At 34.4% G+C, this 15493-nt stretch overlaps 2 protein-coding genes across 2 annotated transcripts; both read left to right on the forward strand.

Annotated features, from left to right (window-relative positions):
- Positions 1-3345: 3345 nt before the first annotated feature.
- On the forward strand, positions 3346-4444 carry LOC135850051 (uncharacterized). The gene is made up of 5 exons (XM_065370759.1): positions 3346-3597; positions 3696-3742; positions 3853-3888; positions 3970-4078; positions 4172-4444. Exons 1-5 carry the CDS (start codon positions 3426-3428, stop codon positions 4276-4278), a joined length of 471 nt encoding a protein of 156 aa, XP_065226831.1. The 5' UTR covers positions 3346-3425; the 3' UTR covers positions 4279-4444.
- Positions 4445-6128: 1684 nt separating this feature from the next.
- LOC135850026 (uncharacterized) lies at positions 6129-7269 on the forward strand. Its single transcript, XM_065370715.1, has 5 exons — positions 6129-6395; positions 6498-6547; positions 6659-6694; positions 6791-6899; positions 6982-7269. The coding sequence occupies exons 1-5, from the start codon at positions 6224-6226 to the stop codon at positions 7092-7094; spliced, it is 480 nt and encodes a 159-aa protein (XP_065226787.1). The 5' UTR covers positions 6129-6223; the 3' UTR covers positions 7095-7269.
- The last annotated feature ends 8224 nt before the right edge of the window (positions 7270-15493 follow it).

The following is a 15493-nucleotide window of genomic DNA, read 5'->3' on the forward strand; positions in this document are numbered from 1 at the left end:
ATAAAATGGTTAGATCTAACTAGATATAGAAAATGTCTCTATCTAGATAGATCTAACTGTATATAATTTGATGTAATTATATCCAGTTAGATCTATCTAGATAGAGACATTTTCTATATCTAGTTAGATCTAACCATGTTATTGGTCAATGTTCAGTTTTATTCATTTACATATAGAAGTGTTTTAGTTTAATTTGGATCCTTGCCCTTTAATATGTAGTTTGTCTCCAAAAAATAGGTAGATCGAATAATAATAATGAAAATTATAATTCTCAACAGCAATGTTTTACTCGATCAATTTTACTTAGATGGAACCATGAAAAATTAATTTGGTAGTTTGAGCCTTGAACCCTATTTATAGGATTCTGCTCAAGACTTTATCTGTGAGTAGCCAAAACAACACACTTTTCGAGCATTTTAGATCCAACTTGATCTTCATAGATCTAGCCAGATGTAATGAGATCCATTCAGATATAATTTTATCAAATTAGATCTGAACAGACATGTTTGCAAGAAATGCGTTACAAACATTTTAGATCCAACTGGGTCTTCATTAGATCTAACCAGATATATTGAGATCTATTCAGATATAATTTGATCAAATCTGATCTGAATAGATATGTTCGCAAAAAATATGATTCAAACATTTTAGATCCAACTGGATCTTCATAGATCTGACCAGATGTAATGAGATCAATTCAGATATAATTTGATCAAATCTGATCTGAATAGATATGTTTGTAAGAAATACGATTCAAGCTTCCCGGGGAAAAAAGTTCAAACTTGGCCATACATGATCATGTATGGTGGATGAACTCGAGCATACATGATCATACATAAACCGAAGTTTCCATACATGCTCATGTTACAAAATTGTCCCCCACATGATCATACATGTCATATATGATCATGTATGATCAAGTATGATTTAGTGTAACCATGATCATGTGTAAATTCGGGGATTTTTTTTAACATGAACATGTATGATCATACTTAAAATTCGAGAATGTATGAATTTTTATAATAAAAATATTGTCAGTATAAAATATATGGGATGATTTGCTGAATGGTATAAGTAAGGCACTATAGCTTCACTCAGGTGAAATCGTCAGCCATCTTTTCGGCCATTTTTGGTGCAAAATAACAATGAAACGTCACAGTGACGTCACTTCCCGCACAGCTGTACTGTGCTGTGATTACGGCTGACGTCATCATTTTGCACCAAAAATGGCCGAAAAGATGGCTGACGATTTCACCTGAGTGAAGCTATAGTGCCTTAGTATAAGTACATAAGATGTGCTAAGAATGCAAGACAAATGTGGATAAATGAATTTCAGACATTTTTCCAGATTATAGATACTTTTCTAGATTATAGAATAAAATGTATGATATAAAACATGCAATTTCATACAAATGATCCATACATGAGCATGTGGGGGACAATTTTTTAGTATGATCATGTATGAAGTCGTCATACATGATCATGTATGGCCAAGTTTGAACTTTTTTCCCCGGGTTCCTAGATCCAATTGGATCTTAATAAATATATGACCAGATATAATGGGACAAATTTATATCTAAGATTGATCAACATTCAGATATAATTTTATCAAATCTGATCTATGTTGATCAGTTTTTAGATCTAATTTGATCACATGTGATCTGTCACGAGAAAACCAGGTTAGTGTCCAAAAAATCGATATATTTTTTTTGATGGATATTGGTAGTACTCAGGGTGCAGAATCTGCCTGCGGTGGTAAAAACGTTCGCAAACGATTCTTTTGACCCTAAATTTAAGGTTCAAAAAATAGAGCAACTACAAAAAAAAATGGGAAATTTTTTTTTTTTTCATTTTCTTAAAATGTATGCCCGGGGGAGTCAACATGCAAATTTTTGTGGATATCCGCTCACATTTGTAGGATTTAGACCGGTTTTTTTGAAATTTGAATGAGGCTTAAGCTGGAAAAATCAACTCTTTTCACCTTGAACAAGTTTCTTGAAAAAATTGAAAAACTCGATAAATAACTTTATTTTATGTTAATATGTACATTCTTAGTAGTTTTCGCGAAATTTTTGGTGCGAAATTTTAAAAAAACGAAAAAATTGATTTAGGGAAATTTCGATTATCGGCCTTTGGCAACCCTGATTTTGAAAAAAATGTCAGGTTATGTTGGCACCCCTGGTGGTCAAAAATGGTCCAAGTTTCACGGACCTACGAATCATAGATCCCCGAACACATAAATTCAAAACTTCAAATGCTTGTCCTGTAAAATTTACATTTTGGACACTAACCTGGTTTTCTCGTGACAGATCACACATTAGATATGATCAGATACAATTAGATCTGTCCCATTTTTTCCCGGGATAATTGTTACTTCTTCAAGAAATGCCTTTTTTAGACCTTATTTCAAATAGGAATTAGGGAAATGAAAATTACTTTTTTTCAAAACTGAACACCTTGAAGTAAAAGAGGAAGCTTCAAGGATTATTAAAAAAAAAAAAAAAAAAAAAAAAAAATTGGGTCATAAATATAACTGGTAGTTCACCTTACTCGTCAATGATAGGACGGATATGTTTCAATCAACTTCGAGTAACAGTTCTTTCTGAGACTGTCAGCACGGCTGCTTTTGGTTTTCGACAGGTAAGAGTTTTTTAGGGTACCTATAAATTCTTATTATCAAGATGAGCAAAAAATGTTTTCTTACAAAAATGTCCATCTGTAAAAGTGAAGGAGTTATATGAAGGAGTAGATATTTTTTTTAAATATTAAATTTTTACAAAGTCCCACAAGATTAGCAAACAAAAGTTTTGTTGAATTTAAAGGTCAATGAAGTAGGTAGGTACATAATTATTGCATAATCTTTCTAGACAAGCGATAATAGTAACTAATTTCATGATTAGAAATTGAAGAAGCTGGATAAATTAAAAATGAAATTAGTGTTTGCATACCTTCAATTAAATATAGGTGAGTTATTTCATAAGTGAGCAAAAAAATTATGCCAAAAAACTTGTTTAAAAAATTGTTCCTCTGAAAATTTTGAAAATTTTTCAAAGATGGATTTTTTTATTCAAGTATTTTTCAAGTATGTTCCTAATATGGGTGTAGTGCTTAAAAATCAGTCTATTGTGTTGACATAGCCTATCATCGTTTTATTAATTACCTCCGATAGGAAAATTCTTTCCCGCGAAATAATTTATAATTGGATAGGTAGGTACTTACCTATCAAATGGCACGTGGATTCAATCATTTTCTGTTAAGTTGGTTATTATTCACGCACAACTTCACACGGTCGTAAAAATCCTCTAAATTCCTACACCAGATTGTACAATTCAATCACAAACAATAATTGATCGAACAGTTGTAAGTATTCCTAATCGAAACTGAGAACTAACATCTTTGTTCATACATAAATTTCAATTCGCAAAATGCGTTTAATTACCACTCAGTTCATTTTTATACTACTTTTAGTGTTTGTTTTGGACCTATGCAACGCCGCATCGAAGCAGTCAAAATCGACAATGGCATTAAAAAAATATAGAAGTATTCATCCAAATAAATTCTTCAAAAAAGAATGCGAGAATGAAATAAAACATTTCAGTGCGTGAAGTAAAAATATCATTTAGAAATTTTTACAAAAATACAATTTTTCAAGTCAAATGTACCTGCAACTTGATAATATTTTTTGTTTATCTTAGTGTCACAGCGAGGTGTCAATAAAGTAGATAATCTCAGCAGCCAAGAGGTAGGTATTCAAATCTGAATAAAGTACTTACTATAGATAGTCCGGTAGGCACCTACTCTTATTAATTGTAATTTTTTGTACTCTTATGACTGTTTCATTCTTTCGCACAGTGTATGCTATTTTGTGGCTTTAGAAGACTTGGAATGGTGAGTATGCTAATCAATAAATTTATACCCACCTACATTACCTATAAAATGTATAAAGAATAATTGACTTTTGTTTAAAAGATACATTACCCTGGGGAGCTGAGCGAGATTTTTGTGGATAACAAAATAGGTCCAAATAAACAAGAGGCTTTAAAACAAATTCATATGTGCACCAGTGCTATTAAACTCGGTAGGAAAAATATAAATGAAAATTTTGTTCATTGTTTTACAAACAAGCAAAGTATCCGAGGTATTAATAGATATTTTATCCCATGGATTTCAGGTGATCAATATTTTTGCTCGCGAGCAATGAAACACCTGGAATGCGCTTTTGAACATATTGTTGGTGCGGAATGGATGGAAGATCAGATGAGAGAAATGATGGAGTGATCTGAAACTCGAATCGAATGACGATCGTATAAGTACATACCTACTCGTACGTTATTGTCGTACGTGAATCGATTTTTCACAAACAATTTATTTTTTTAAGGACTATAATCTAAAAATACAGGGTTTGAAGTTGTTTTTTTTTAAAGTAAAAAGTGATCATTTTCAATGTGTTTCATTTATAAAACACCATCTGAAATGTAATTTTCAAACCCTTCGGAAGCTGGAAATAATTTTGAGTAGAAAATGTGAACACTCTGCATTCGTCATAGTGCTGAAATCGCCAAGTTTTGTCCGAAGATTTTGACCAGATTAATACGGAGATCCTTATTTTGAGATGAAAGACCCTTTCAGGATAAGATGGTGAAATCCCCACTTTCTCCAATTTTGACGAAACTCGCCCAAAATGTTAGTATGGATGTGAAACCAACCCCAAAAACATTTTTGAGCCGACCCCCCACCCCAACCTGAGAAATGTCCCCATATGTGTTCAAAATTCAAAATTCTCGTTCTCCGGAGGGAGTGGTGCAAAAATTTTGAAACTCACAGAAAATAGTCACTAAGTAGGTGCGTGTGTGAAGTTTTTTCAATTTTTTTTTTTCATATTTGGATGTTTTTTTTGGGGAGGGGGGTGTGTGTGAAAATGTCAAAAATTCGTAGAACAAAACGGGGATGAGGGGGCCTCTGCGAAAGGCCAGACAGATCGATAGACAGACAGATGACTTTGAGAAGGTAGACAGACGGGTCAATGAACTCAAGAGGTCATGGCAGTCAGTCATACGACCTCTGGAGATCAGATAGGTCGACGAATAATCTTAAGAGACCCAACAAGTAGACAGCTAGATGACCTTTAGAGACCCGACAGACTGGTCAATGCCCTTAAGAGGCCAGATGGACAGACAGACAGACAGACAGACAGACAGACAGACGACCTTGGCGCTATCAAGAATAACAACGCCTTCTAGGAGAGGGTCGGATTTAAGAGATAGATAAAGTTTTGAGTAATTTGTTGCAAAAATGGCGATTTCGGAAATTTTCTCAGAAATTTAGTTACATCACCCTAAGGTATAACATATTATATTTTTTGTGGAGCTCAAAAATCAGTGCAACATGCTCAAAAAACCAAAATCTTGCAGAAATGTGATTTTTTGTCATTTTTGGCCGTGTTTGGTCTTCGTTTTTGAGCCTCAATAAACGTAGGTAAGAACAAGTGGCAAACAACAAGTAAACTGCATTTTATGATAGCAGCATGAAATTTAACAAAATTTTCAAGCACGGGGGACATTCGCTAAACTTTTTTAGAATACAATTCTTTTCAAGACGAACAAAAAATGTTTTTTTACGAAATGTCAAATAAAATTTCGTTGAATTTAAAGGTTAATTGCATAATTTTTCTAGACGAGCGAAAATAGTAATATCATGAAATTGTTCAACTTGGAAATTGAAGGAGCTGGATAAATTTACAATTTTATTAGTCTATGCACCTTCAATTAAATATAGGTGAATTATTTCATAAGAGAACATAAAATTATGCCAAGAAACTAGTTGAGAAATTTGTTCTATCAAAAATTTGATAAGTTTTCGAAGATGGATTTTTTTTTACTCAAGTGTTTTTTAAGTAAGTATAATGCTTAAAATCAGCCCATTGTGTGGACATGAATCATTACTTCATTAATAATTGCCTACGATTAAAAAATTCTTTCCCGCGAAATATTAATAATTGGATAGGTAGGTACTTACGTATCAAATAGCACGTGGATTTAATCGTTTTCAGTTAAGTTGCTCGTTATTCACGCACAACTTCACACGGTCGTAAAAATCTTCTAAATTCATACATAAGGTGATACTAACCTTATTCTACAATCACAATCAATAATTCGATCGAACAGTCGTATTCCTACATGTAAATATGAACTAACAATTTTGTTCACGAAGTTCAATTCGCAAAATGCGTTTAATTAACACCCAGTTTACTTTTGTATTAATTATTCTGTTTGTTTTGAACATATGCAACGTCACATCAAGGAATTCAAAATATTCAATATTCTTAAAAAGATTTAGCCATATTCAGCCAAGTAAATTATTTAAAAGAGATTGCGAGAATGAAATAAAAGATTCCAGTACGTGAAGTAAAAACATCTGATCATTTTAAATTTTTATAAAAATGCGATTTTTTAAATCAAATGTACCAATTTAACACTCATATTTTTTGTTAATCTTAGAGTTGGTGCCACGACAACCCAATATAGGAGATGACCCCAGCAGCAAAGAGGTACGTATTGAAATCTGAATAAATTGCTTACCATAGTTAGTCTGCTAGGCACCTACTTTTAATAATTGTAATTTTTTGTACTCTGACTCTTCATTTTTTTTTTTCGCCCAGTGTATGCTATATTGTGGCTTTACAAGAATTGGAATGGTGAGTATGTCAATTAATAAATTTACCCATCTACATTACCTGTAAAATGTAGAAAGAATAATTGAATATGTACATAATTAACTTTTGTTTAAAAAGATACATTATCCTGGAGTGCTGAACGAGGTTTTTCTGAATAAAAAAATAGGTCCTGATCAAGAAAAGGCTTTAAAAAAAATTCATGAATGCACGAGTGTTATTCAATTGGGTAGGCAAAATAAAAATAAAAATTTTGTTCATTGTTTTACAAACCAGCAAGTATTGAAGGTATTTTATCACATGAATTCCAGATAATCGATATTTTTGCTTGCGAGCAATGAAAAAGATAGAATGCGCTTTCGAACATATTGGTATTACGGAAACGATTAAAAACGAGGTGCAGTTCATAATGGAGTACCCTTAAACTGGAATGACGATCCTGCAAGTAAGTATAGTACATACTTTATTTTTTTATACTTATGTGAATAGATTTTTCAGGAACGATTTTATTTTTTAAGGATTAAAACATGTATCTATACAGGTTTATGTACTGAAACATTAAAGTTTTTTTTTATTGAAGTAAAAAATGATCACTTTCAGCGCGTTTTCTTTAAAATTATTAATCGTCACATCGTTCTAAAAAGTAAAACACCATCTGAAATATAATTTTTCACTCCTTCGGAAGCTGGGAATAATTTTGTATAGAAAATGTCAACATTCTGCATTCATTATAGTGCTGAAATCGCTAGGTTTTGTTTTGTCCGAAGATTTTGACCAGATTAATACGGAGATCTTTATTTTGAGATGTAATTTGAAACTCACTCAGAAAAAGTTTTAGCTCAGGAGATATGCCTGGAAGGCAGATATGGATTCTCAAAGAGATGAAATTTTTGATAAAATCGCGATTTTTTTCACTCTAGTCCCCTCTCGACCAATTTTGGAGAAAGTGGTCCAGTTCCAAAAGATAGTATTTCAGATTCTGTGTCAACCTAGGGATTGATTCAAGATCGTGGAAAAATTCCCAAAATTATCTAGTGCAAAAAAATTAATTTAATGACGTAATGCGCCTAGATGTGGCCAATTAAAGGAGGAAGGCAGTTTGGCCTTAGAGTTCTTAAAAGGCGCATAGTTAAAATTGCACAACAACATGGAAATTTGTATATTTCTCCATTGAAAACTCGCCAGTGAGGTTCTTCAATCCAGGGACTAGGCAAACACACATACATGAATTCAAGATTGGTGCCTATGTTACTCTGATAAAAGGGGTTTTTAAAGGCGGACACCTCATATATAATTTGCTCAAAGGGAATCATGAAAACATTTTAATGCTGTATAAAATTTCAATAGCCCTTCGTGATTCTGAAAAAATTTATCAAAACGAGAAAAGGTCCTCTCTGCGTGAAAATTTTATTAAAGGGTACCTATATTCCGGGGTAACATAGGTGAAATGTCCCTGTTCCTAGATTTGTGAAATTAAGATGGATTATTGTTAGGTGCTGCAAGATATATGCAAAAATACTGGCGAAACGGCTAGCAGAACATGCAGAAGAAAAGATGTCAGAAAGTCAAAATGGATTTAAAAAAGGAAGATCCTACGTACTGATGCAAGTTTTACAGTTAAACTACTGATGGAAAGAAGGATCGAATACAACCTAGAAACACACATGTGCTTTATAGACCTGGAAAAACACATGATAGGGTCAATAGAAAAAAACTGCCCGATTAGCGCTCGGTGGCAATAAAATTGCCAACTGCCAATTTTGGACTTTTGGCAAAAAAAAGCAAGAAGTTGGTAAAAATCTCCACCAATGAAAACGCTTTATTTAATGCCAACTTGACAATTTTGTTGGAAAAAATTTTGCCAACTAATTGCCAACAGAGGCAATATTTTTGTCAATTACCTACATTTCATTTTTCCAACTAATTGCCAACAGAGGCAATATTTTTGCCAATTACTCTTATTCTCAAAATAACAGTTACATTTTTGAATTTTAAATTTCAAAAATCAAAAATGAAGGGAAGGGTTGCTTATTTTTGCTTTTTGACTGCAGAAGAGGTACCTTTCCATGGGGTTTCATTTTTCCTACCTATAACATATTACTAAAATTTCCTGACCTACGGGGGGTTCGAACCTGTGTTCTCCTGCACCTAAAACCCTACGTCTAACCCTACAGCTACCAATGCTACGAGAAGGATTGGGCATAAAATGAATTCTTATAATTTGCTTGCAGGCTCCTGTTATTAATTGCTTTGATTTAGGCTATGTCAAAAAAATTTATGAATGTTTTTTGTTGTAAAAAATTCCGTGAAGTGGATTTTTTTAAATTTTAGTAAAACCAAAAATTTTTAATCTAAATTCAGAAATTTTGAGAAATAAAATAAAAATAAGAAAATCAATTTAAAAAAATTAAGTAATACCTACTTATCAATTAAATTGAAATTATTTTTTTTAATTCTTTGAATAAATTTAGTGAATTGACTTTTTTATTTTCATTGATTTGGAAGAAATTATTTTGTAAAATGAAATTTTAAAAATATCCGAGTTCAGCTTTACAATTTTTGGTTTCACTGCAATTTTTTTTAATCCACATAGGTACACATTCAGAATTTTCATTTTGTATTAATTTTTTTAAAAATTGCATAAAATTGAAAAAATATTTTCAAAATACCTAATTGGTTAAAAAAATAAGTTACTGATACAATTTTAATTGTGTTCAAACAATTTTAAATCTATTACCTATCTTTTTATTTATTACTTACTGTAGAATAAAAAAATTAAAAATAAACAAAAATATGTTTTCCTAAACAGTTACTTGAGTTCGCACTTTTTTTTAATGGCATATTTTCAGTCATACTTAAGTATCAATTTTTATTATAATTTTTTCATGTTTCGTGGTCAGCCTATTCTCAAAAATTTTTAAATTAGAATTAGGTGCTAGGTATTGAAATTAAAACTTTTTGTGGGTGGGAGGGGGGGGGGTTTCGAAATTTAAGTGGCTGCTTGCAGTAATTTTTTCAAAAATTAAGTAAGTAGGTTGATATAGTTTTGGCTAGAGAGACTACGTAGATGGTAATTAGTAATGAAATGATTACGCATTTTGGGAAGGTTGAGAATTATTCCTAAGGAGGGGAATAATTGCCGATACCTAGTTAGCTCAGAAGGGGTGTAGTCCAGCTATCAAACTATACACATTTAATTGTTGGTTACATAAGTAAATAAAAACACATATCTATTTACATGTATATTTAAACTATTTACAAATCTTCATTAACATACATCGTTTGCACTTATGTTTACACATAGCATGAGAATGAATGAAACTAAGAATCGTAAATGATCTACCTATTCGTAGGCTAGGTGAGATCAGCGAAATAGGACAATAACATAGTATTGAGACTTTAACCCATACATCGTTCATTAGCATAGGTTAGGCGTCGTTACATGTATCGATTAATTCATAATATATACACGATGAAATTTTGTTCTAATTCAACTAATACTAATCATAGATGACGTCACCAGGCACGTGCATCTATGAGAACATCCTTATAATTAATAAAATAAGTGTATTTCATCACTTACTTGAACACTGTACGCGTTTACCATCGCTTTCAGGTGCCCTCCTAATGTCATAGGCATTTGATGGTACTTAACTAAAAGAGGCTCATTTACTAACTTTGCGTAATTTGGATTATCTAGATTAATCCTCCTTACCAAAAAGATCGGCATATGATTATGAACCAATTGGCCATTAATTTGAAAATAAATAAAATTTAACCATGCCAGAAATGGTGATAACTTAAAAATAGACATATTAATATTAAAGTATTAATTGAAAAAGAAGATGCTGAGGTCACCTTCATCGGAAAGGATCCACTCAGCATCAGATTTGACGTTAACGAGGAATCAACTATCGCGAATTGCCGACACCAGGCCAAGTGAGCTCGCATCGCGAAGATTCCATATATAAAGATGCATAAGGTACTTAGACTCCTCCCTAATAGGTACTTTTGGCGCAATTTCTCAAAGTATTCTGTACGAATATATTTTCTCCATCGTACAGAGAGTTCATTCATAAATGTACCTATCTTAGGTCGTAAAAATATTAAGATGCGAGTATATTTTCCTCGCTTACATTTCTCCTTAGAGAAATGTACCTACAAAAAGTGTACCCATAAGTAGACCTACTGTCTTATGCCTCGTAGACGAAAATATACATACTGTACGTATATTTTCGTTGCGAGTTTTATCCTATGATAATTTACAAGCACGTTACCGATATTTTCAATATATAGGGTAATTCTAATAGGCACTACCTAACAGCAGTGGGGCCAATCTGCCCTATGTCAATTGCCCCTTCGTTGTTTGACTCAGAGGTGACAAGGCCGCCGAAGTTAAGCACGGATCATGAAAATTAGAGCAGATAGGGCCCACGCTGGTGTTACCCCTACACCCCCTGTCCTGTATGCATGCCACTGCCCCTCCGAACTTTGCTACGGTGTTCGCAGTCTAATTTCTGGAAAAAACAAATTCAAAGATGGGTCGGAGGCGGGACTATTTAGTATGTAAATGTATTGAACATGTGTCCTGCACTTACCATCAATAAGTGTGCACTAGAGTCAGTCTCGATTATTATTCGTGCTCGAATAATGTTTGGTTTGATAAAGTTTCAAAGAAACTACATATAATACAAGATACTTGTAAAGAGGCTGAGGAGCTCTAATGCACTGCTCAATGAACAGGTATACACAGTAAGTATGTCAATCACATCACAAAAATGATCGAAAAGGGGATAGATGAAACAATAGAAGGCTCCTGGTAACGATTTGGGATTTTTCATTATAGTTTTTTGTGATTGATACGAAGAAATTTTTGATGGGAGAAAATTTTGTATTGTCTGCAGATAGACAACATTTGAAGACAATATTTTTCAAAATTCAAAGTTGAAAAATATTGGGAATACTTAAATAGCCAAATTACTAACAAATGGGGCCACTCAAAGAAAAGAAATTATTATTATTGCTTGATGTGGCAATATGAATACATAGTCGTGTTCCTCTGATATACGATCGAGTGTGATCAGAACAGTGGAGCAGGCTATGTATCATGTAACGACAGTTGGTTCGTCATGTAAACGTCAAAATAAGTTGGCCTAAGGTCGAAAAGAAAGGTGGGATTTACGTATAACAGGTGGATTTTCTGGATCTTTTACCTGCGAGTTATTCTTTTATGTTTTTTAATCGTTATACGTAATTTTTGACTAACGCGTATCTACTTAAGTAAGAGTGACAGAAACAACGAAGAGAAAAAGAAATATTCCGAAATTATTAGGATTTCTAAAAAAAAATGTCACTTTGTTTTTTTAAAAAAAAATAGTTGAATTTTTCGAGTAAAATGTTCAAGTCTATCTATGATTACTAGTTATACTAAATATTATGGGATATGACTAAAGTTAAAAGCATTTATAAGCTATTAAGAATAAGAAGAAATATAATAAACAGGAATAAAAATAATAAAAGGTTCAATTTGTTGTTTGTTGTTGAGTTTTCAGTAATTGACAGGATAGTCATCAAGTATGTTGGTGTCATTATCATGTATTTTACGCAGCGCCTTTACGTTCCAACTACGATGAAATTTCTCAAACTGTTGAACAAGCAAAAAATTGTAAAATATTGCAATAACATTATATACAAAAAATTCGATCTTAATGCATGCAAGATCGAATTATGACATGCACAAGAAATCAAAAATGGCATGAGGTGAAATGATACAGGTTTTACTTATTCATCCATTGTCGGGGTTTGGTTTCTGAGTTGTATTTTGGGAAAGCTGGTTAATATCCGGGCGGTAGAGAGGATTTCGTGCTCTTCTGCAGCTTGTTGTGCCCAGGATTTCATTCTGGGTAGACGTACGACCGGTTGCATATTATCGTCAGCAGGCATTGGTGGGTCGACTCCGTTTGTGATACGCTGCCGTGCTGTGGGCTGTTGATTGTCAATTTCAAACGAGTCGTCCGCTGTTCGTCGAATCGTGCAGCGCAACGGTGTACCAGAGTCGCTGGCCTCTACCGCCTCGGTGATGGAAACAGGTGTATTGGTTTCTATATTAACAAGTTCAACATTTTGATTAGGGACAGAAGTATTTGGGCTATTGTTTATTTCTGCTAAAGATAAATTATTAGTATTGTGATTAATTTCAGTAAGATTATTCGAACTTGACGATGTATCTAGCTGAGATGATGTAGACGCAACTGGGTCAGTGACCTGGGATTGGGTAGACGTTGTTAGGTCTACTACCTGGTCGTTGTTCGTTGTTGTTGGCGGAATTACAAGGGCGGAGGTGACGTGTCAGCCTTCGGTGCTTCAGGGATGAATTGTCTGCGCATTGCTCGAAGTAGGTCGAGGTATAACATCATCGGGTAATATGGACCTGCGCTGTTCCACATGGGTGGTTCGCGGTGTAGATTTTCGAACAAGTCAGGAACACGCGTCACCTCGCCGTCGAGTTCTTCGGACCAATCATGGTTCAGAGCTTCTGAAACTTGAGTAAAGTTCTCATCGTTCACCTCGGGGTGACGTATGAGAGGTAGAATGATTAGTTCCTTAACCGCTAATGACTTCAATTTGGTACATAGTTTGTCCATCTCTCTATAAAACTCTGTGTATGATGTACCACAGTGTATATCATACGTCCCTATGGCCAACATTACTCTCGAGGGGAATTCTTCGAATTTTTGTACAGCCTTTACCAAATCGGCTATAAGTAGATCCTGTCTATATAGCTCGTTGCTAACTATGGGCATGTAGGGTTTGCTTAACGATAAATATTTAATTATCGTGTAAACATGTCCGTCCCCTAGCAAAATAATATTGTAAGCGAAAAACACCGCTATACGAATGTCTTCGCTTACTTCATAGGCAGCGGCAGTAAAACCTTTCGGGTAGGAATTTAAGGGATAGAAAGGGAGGAGTTCTGTCGATTCGGTTCCAAAACGATTGCGATATTTTCGGTGATTGTTTCCTTTATCGGCTGGTGTTCCTCGTTTTTGTTTGGGTGGAGGTACTTTCGCTTTTTTCGACACGTGTGACGTTGTTGAACTGCCTAATGGTCCTGGTTGAGATGGTGGAAGTACACTACTCAATATCGGATACGTTCGGCGATATTCGTCTTCGTGAGAATCGAAACTATTAGGTCGCTTTTGGCCACTGCTTCCAGAAGATGATCCTTTGGGATGCGGTGTGGAAGTGCAGGATGTTTGCGGTGTCATCGAGTACGTAGCAGATGATGTATGCGGTTTTGGAAGTATAGGCCGAAACATTGGTACAGGCAAATTTTCGTATTGTTGATTCAATAAGAAAAGTGGCTGTTCTTGCGGAACTGGATTATTGATGACTGTTGACCGCAGTGATGGTGGAGGAGCGTCCATAGGATGAGGAGTAGGGACATTATAAGACATTGGCGTGTATGTAGTCGGAATTGGGCTGTATATCGGTGATGGAGGTCTATACGGAGGTGTATATGGACCAATAGACGGATTCCTTGATCATAAACTGGCACAGAGATTAGTATTCTGTTCGTCCAATAGCATATGGTAGCGAGCTTGTAAATTTGAAAATTCCCTCTGTAAATCTTCGTGTTGAGTTCTGATTGATGAATTTTCATTTGATATTTCCGCAACCGTAGCTTGGAGACGAGTATATAAATCGCGCTGCATGGTTAACTGATTGTTTAAATCACGCACTCGTGTATCATTATGCATAAGTTGGACAATGCGAGTTGAGACCTCTAATTTGGTGATATCAGTTCCTAAAATATGTTTCCTGCAACCAGGCCGTGGACAGGTTGCAATACACATGTTATGAGCGACGCTAAGGCTTGACGTATAGTGATCGTATATACAGCTATAGTGGAATAAATGGTAGCATTTGGTGATAGCTACCTTGTCCCTACCTGCAGCCGCGTGCGGGCTGAGGTGGGTTAAGGGTCTAGAGCACCTATCACATAACAATTCGCAGTTGTTCATTATGTGATCGATATATTTTTCCAAAATCAAATTTGAAAAAATTGATGTACCTATATATTGTATTATCCGCCGTGGGAAGGTACAATATAATACATATACAAGACGAAAATGCAATATATAGAAGATAAAGTATTCGAAAAAGTGAAAATTATAACAAGAGTCGATCTCACCCGAGGTAGAAGTCGATCCTTACAGCACAGGTTTCACTACATAGAATGGTCACAGGTTCTTTTTGCTGTATGCTCTATGCGTGATTTTTTGGCTATTTGGGTAGTCAAAAAATGTCCCCACTTCTTAGGACATAAAATTTTAGTACATCTTCGGTCTTCTCGCGATGTTTGTGCGTAGTATATGAGGAAGAATTAATGTTTTTCGAGATTACTGGCCAAGAGCGAGAGAGATGGAGGATGTGTAATGTGAGAAACAAAGTCACCGCCTTAAGGCAATAAAATTTTGAAAAATATCTAGAAACATCGTCGTGGAAGAAGTCTTTACTTAAAAAAAAATGCTAAGGTATGCACGGAAAATGGAAGAATAAGATTCTTGCTAATCTTTAATTAGTTGATTTTTGAATTCATTGATAATCTTTTTATAATTTTGATAGAGTTATCAAGGAGAGGACGAGGAGAAAAGATTTTAATAAGACAATCGATGTTTCGTAATAATATGTGTCCTCTACACACATTATCAGCATGTATTGCACACCCTTGCCACCAGTTGTACGCGAAGGCGTAGGGTTATTAAACGGTTCTAGTTTTTACGAGCGTGTCACCGTGTCCGCGGTCGTAAAAGCGTTAAC

This window comes from Planococcus citri, chromosome 1 (genome assembly GCF_950023065.1).
Source record: "Planococcus citri chromosome 1, ihPlaCitr1.1, whole genome shotgun sequence".
NCBI classification, from domain to species: domain Eukaryota; kingdom Metazoa; phylum Arthropoda; class Insecta; order Hemiptera; family Pseudococcidae; genus Planococcus; species Planococcus citri.

Bases quoted from the DNA above. Each gene is read 5' to 3' on its own strand.
- LOC135850051 (XM_065370759.1), top strand. From the start codon at position 3,426: ATGCGTTTAATTACCACTCAGTTCATTTTTATACTACTTTTAGTGTTT. The intron at 3,743-3,852 runs GTAGGTATTCAA...TCTTTCGCACAG, and splicing joins ATAATCTCAGCAGCCAAGAG to TGTATGCTATTTTGTGGCTT. The intron at 3,889-3,969 runs GTGAGTATGCTA...TTTGTTTAAAAG, and splicing joins GCTTTAGAAGACTTGGAATG to ATACATTACCCTGGGGAGCT.
- LOC135850026 (XM_065370715.1), top strand. From the start codon at position 6,224: ATGCGTTTAATTAACACCCAGTTTACTTTTGTATTAATTATTCTGTTT. The intron at 6,548-6,658 runs GTACGTATTGAA...TTTTTCGCCCAG, and splicing joins ATGACCCCAGCAGCAAAGAG to TGTATGCTATATTGTGGCTT. The intron at 6,695-6,790 runs GTGAGTATGTCA...TTGTTTAAAAAG, and splicing joins GCTTTACAAGAATTGGAATG to ATACATTATCCTGGAGTGCT.